The sequence below is a fragment of the Anoplolepis gracilipes genome, chromosome 3 (genome assembly GCF_047496725.1).
Source record: "Anoplolepis gracilipes chromosome 3, ASM4749672v1, whole genome shotgun sequence".
Lineage (NCBI taxonomy): Eukaryota > Metazoa > Arthropoda > Insecta > Hymenoptera > Formicidae > Anoplolepis > Anoplolepis gracilipes.
Genome location: NC_132972.1, coordinates 4767615 through 4773400, shown reverse-complemented (window position 1 = coordinate 4773400; position 5786 = coordinate 4767615). Strand labels below are relative to the sequence as shown.

Sequence of the window (5786 nt, the reverse complement as noted above, 5' to 3'; positions counted from 1 at the left end):
CATTGTATTTCTTATTTTTATTCGCATTGACTTTATGTAACTTTTAATCAACTTATCTTTGCGTGCATGTGTATGGTATGTAGTTATATAAAATCATGTCACAAACATGATTTATGATTTAATACATAAAAAATAACAAATATATAATAATTTCTGAGCCCAGCGGCAAAAATAGTATTTGAAATATATATTAATTGCATTATTATTGTATTATTTGTATGTTAAAAAAAACTTCTATTTTAATTATTGATTAATAATTATAATACTATATTATACATCTGTGATATATATATGTATATAATATAAAAGATTTGGATATTATAACTATCAGTAGGATAACCGAGAACGGAAATAATGGTAACACATACAATCGGATATATACTTTATTGGTCCAGCTGTTTAACTACGTAGAACTATTTATAAAACTTTACAAAATGTTCAACATGGGTTGCAATAGGGAAAACCTTGCTTAGGTATATTTACAAGGCAACGGAGTTACGCGATTTCTAAAAATCGATTGACGACAAGCATAACATTATATAACATTAAATGTGATTATCGCAGAGATTCCTCCAACGTGTGGATTATATTCCGAATTGAGATATTTTCGTTATAAACGCAATTTCGTGATTGTGCAAATACCTTCAAGCTCGGATTTCGGTCTAACTAGAAAGACTCGCTACAAGTATTTAATATTGTTATTAAACGATTCGAGTATAATATTTAAAAGAATTTTAAATGCCATACAACATTGCGAGGCACGCGTTTAACCCTTTGTACATTTATATTTTACATATATACGCGCACAATTAAATTTTAAAAATTATATATTGAAAATTATAATACTTAATGACAATAAGAGAATGGTAAAATTTATTAATAACTAAAATGGAATAAATAGCAATCAAATTCGAGCATACGTATATGTATCATTGTTGCATGTGTGATGCAATACTAACGGCAATAATAAAAAACGAACACTCTGAATAACATATTACGCGTGCAATTTATTTTTTATAAAGATGAATAATTAAATCCGCAATTTGACACTATATCCGAAAATCTGATTTGATAATGAAAATCCGATCTGATAATGAATTCATTCATTTTAATAATAACAAATTCAAAAATGTATTTTTTATCGTTTTAAATTTCTTGAATTCAATTTATTAATTCTTTATAAATGCATTTAGTTACGTAAAAATATATATAACATTTACACATGAAAAGGTCGAAAAATTCAACTCCATCTTGCGTTTATAAAATCTATTATCAATCAAGATAATGTAATGCTTCATTAACTGCAACAGAGAGAGATAAACTAATACTAAGGAAATAAAATTAATAGAAAAATGAGAACTTTAGATAATCGCAAAGTCTTATATGAAGATTAAACGAATCCATAGTCTCTACCGAGATTGTTTACAGTCCGAGGTGAGCTATTTGTCTAATGTAAATTCGTTAACAATCCCGATTCAGTGATTGCGAAAAATTCTCTAGTTGCGAGAAAATATCTTATTATTTATAAATGTATATATAATGATTCCCAACATGAAACATTAATCTCGTCTTTGGCGGATTCGTAAAATTACTCATGCAAGTTCTTCATTGTGTGCATTGAACCATTGAATATTCGATTATATCCTATAAAAATTGGCAGTATACAAACAATTCATCACATCAAAAGTCAATATGTATATATATATATATATATATATATATATATATATATATATATATTTATATATTTATATGTATATATATTAAAAAAGTTCTTCATAACGAACGTTAAGATTGGTGACATTTATACGTTTGATCCTTAAATATACTGATTCAAAGAAATAATTCTTTTTTAACGTGACTAAGACTCTGCAACATTATAAACTACAACTTTTACGATCTAACAAATTCGCCGCTCGATATTCGCCGATAATTACACGTAATTTATATAAAACCAGTGTTTTTTGCTTCAACGCAAAAGCACATATTTGGAAATTCTAACAAATTCTACGGGGCCAATTAAGGAGCCCGTACGAAATATGTATATTAATAACGTATATTATCTTTATTAGCACAATATTATTTTAGATTGGATAAAGATCAGTATATGTAGTAGTGTAATACAATTTTACACGTAATACAAATTTATAGCTATTTATGAAATGGTCGAAAGAGACTTGATTTCTCGTTCATTTAATTAGTAAATGAATTGCACAAATTATTACTGAAACTTAATTTTTACCCCGTATGTGCGCTTCTGCTTTAACTTTCTAAGAGTGATTTATTTATATAATTTAGCTTATAAAAAAATCACAATTTTTTATGTGATTGTACAGGTAAAAAAAAAACGCTAAAGGACATATTCTGATTGACTCTTTGATATTTTTCGAGCAAGAGAATGTACAAATTAAAAATTGTTCATCTTATGTATCGAAGATTGTTCCACTTTTCAGAGATTAAATCAATACGGCGTTACCGTATTAATTTTATTAAATTGTGCAGGAAATTCCATGTATATGTATGTAGAATTCCTTAATAATAATTCGCTCGAACTCTCTCTCTCTCTCTCTCTCTCTCTCTCTCTCTCTCTCTATATATATATATATATATATATATATATATATATATAAAATTTACAACTGTCGTTGCCAGTAGATGCGATATCTCCGATATTACACTGTATCGGAAAACGTGACAAATTCAACTACAGAAATCTAAATAACCTACCTACATTTTACTTACTACTTTCTTATAATCTCCGCAAGCACTGTTGCGATACTTTCTACGTTTTATCGATTTTCATCAACTGCGTAAGGAAAACGGATTTGCATCGTGCATAATGTTTCGTTTCGATATAGTAGTGTAGTGTAGCAAAGTACGTCATATGAGAAAATAGAAATAATTAAATAACGAAGTGAGTGACATCGTCGTTGCTCACTGCATTAGGTACCTAGAGCACTTAATATTCAGGTACTAATTACGTTATCGTGATTAATGTGAGTCGAGATTATAATTAGTCTTACAGGCTGATAGGAATAGAGCCGATACTTCGCGATAATACAGTTTACGCTTCGTAAAAAACCACCTCTATACTTGACTTGGATACATGGAATAAGAAGCACGGCTGCTCGAGATGTATCTCTTAATTTCGAATAAAGCGATAAAAATACCTTGACGGGAATATAAATGTATTTAGCGCGATTGCGAATCCAATTGTTTAATTGAAAGAAATTAAAAAATTGACAACTTTGCGAGATAGATATCTTTTCTCAGGGTCCTTTTGCGTAAGTTTGATCTCGGAACCGTTTGCGTTTAAACGTCCGCGCGCGCGAGTGTGTGTGTGTGTATGTATGTGTATGTATGTGACGTGTATTACTATCCTTATTAATATTTAACGATTTCTACAGCGATGCTTCCGGAGACCAGCTCCGCGCGTTATACATATATTTTCATCTATGGGAAATTTAACGACGAGTGTATGCTTTTGATCGCTTAATTTATATATGTTACATATATATTACACACACACACATATATATATATATATATATATATATATATATATATATATATATATATGTAACTACCATATTTCTCGCACGAAATTCTGTATAGGGAAGATATCGGTCCGTCGATAATATTCGCGCTAATTATTTCGCATCAGCTAATCGGACAACAAAGTAGACACTAATAAACGCAGAATTATTATAATTTTAGATCAAACTCGGTATATTTATAAATTAAAAGAGGCCGGTTTTTTTGCTCTCCCTTGACTCTCTACTTCCTTCGCAAATTAATTATACTATAATTATCATTTTTTTCCTATGTTCAATCTTTTTTTTCAGGAATAATGAAAATAATATTTCGTCGAAATTGTTTAAAGCACTTAATTGAAAGCCATAATTTCCGTTTGCATCCGCCCTGCCGTCCTGTATCCTGTTGTTAAACGTACGTTTAGTCTCGGCGGACAGAATTACTTCCCTGGCAGTAATATTCAAACTAGAGCGTATTAACACGAATAAATATTTTCCTAACGCGCGTAATACATTCAATTTTTTCATCTATTTATAATATATCAACTAATACAAACTTTATTTAAGTGTTAATTCAATTTAATATCGATCTTATCTTAGCAATTAGTAGGAAAAGACTGTAGGGATGTATCTCTAGAGAGCTTCAATTAGCATTCTTTCTTGATTTCACGATCGCATAAGTATTCAATGCGCGAGAATGCAATTATTTCTTTTTTTTCATAGCTATTATTTTACTTTCTGTTTACGCTAAAAATCTTTTTTTTTCTCAAGACCAATCCCAAATTGTTCGATAAGTAACATTTATGCGACACGATGTAAAGGATGAAAAAAAGCAAGTTAAAAAACGGCATAACAATGGCACAAAATGAAAGGAACGTAAGTTATAAAAAAAAAAAAAAAAAAAAATGCAATATATTATTCCCTCCTAAACTTTCAAAAAGACAAGGAAAACTTTTCTGGAAGCTTTCGGCAGCATTTCTGTACAATTCCGAGATCGATAAAACGGTCGCTTGGAAAAAAAAAAAAAAAATTGGCGATAGAATTTAGATCTCAATAACAGAACACGATATCGCTACTGTAGTAAACGCAACAAACTCGAAAGAGCTCGTATTTCTAGGCTCATCCAAAAACAAACATTGTCGGATTTTCCATTAAGCTAATATTATATATCGCGAAACGATGATCGATCACTTTGCTTCTACACGCTGGTGGTAATCTGTTCTATGACGGTGATGTCGCGGTGACGTCGCGGCCGCATCCGATACGGGTCCTGATGGCCGAGGCCCTCCGGGACGCTCTTGCTGGGCCGCAGCGGCGCGTGGAATTGCGGATGACAGTAGTGGTCGGGCTCGTGCATCCGCTCGACGTATTCCCGCTCGCGCATGCCGTCCTCGACGTCCAGCGGCACGTGCAGGGACTGCGACTTGGGCAGCCGGGGCCGCGGCGGCGGCGGGCACGCGCACGGCAGCGGCGGCGGCACGTCACCGAGGCTCGAGAACCGCGGCCCCGGCAGCAGCGGCGACGCCGGCTGCCGTCCCCAGCCGACCAGGAAGAGCAACGCCGCGCCGCACAAGGAACTCAACGTGCACGCGTAGTAGCCCACCCGCGGGCTGTTCGCGTTCATGTAACCTGCGGGGGCGGAGAGTAGGGGAGGGGGAGAGAACGGGAGTGCGATTAAATTCGTCGTCATTTATTTTCGCGCCCCGGAAACGGGGGGGGGGGGCGAGATGATTAGGGATGCTGACAGTGAGAGAACTGTTCTTATATACGGCACGAGGGATGTTTTACGAAAGCGTGGACCCTTTTTTTTTTTTTTTTTTTTCTTTTTACACTGGATCGAGTAGGGGAAAAAGAATGCTCTTGATAATTTTCCAGTCCCGAGGGGAATTTGTGCGAAATGTCATTGTGATCTTTCAACGTCCTCGCTTTTTTATACGATAATTGTATTGGATGCTGAAGATTATTATGTCATATAATGTTACTTTTTGGAATTAATCTATTCTTGTAAATAACAATTAGATGGAAAGATAAGAGAAACGTGATAAGACTCTACAATTTTTTATTATAAAATCTTGAACAAATTTTTGAAAATAAATTTGATAAATTATAGACTTATCACATTTTATTTCTCTGAATTCTTCAAATCGATAAATAATATAATATCGATAGATTGTATATTAATATTTATCGATATTATATCAATATCTATTGATATATTATAATATGATATCTTTGACTAGTAATGCCAATTAT

The 5786-nt window shown here is 33.0% G+C and overlaps 1 protein-coding gene across 2 annotated transcripts in view; it reads right to left on the bottom strand.

Annotated features, from left to right (window-relative positions):
- Window positions 1-365: 365 nt before the first annotated feature.
- The window catches only part of LOC140664043 (monocarboxylate transporter 4), a 76630-nt gene continuing 71209 nt past the window's right edge, over window positions 366-5786 (bottom strand). For both annotated transcript variants that reach the window (XM_072888745.1, XM_072888744.1), the window contains one exon: window positions 366-5162. In XM_072888745.1, the coding sequence (XP_072744846.1) occupies window positions 4732-5162 (431 nt within the window). In that variant the 3' untranslated portion in view covers window positions 366-4731. The remainder of the gene's footprint in view (window positions 5163-5786) is intronic.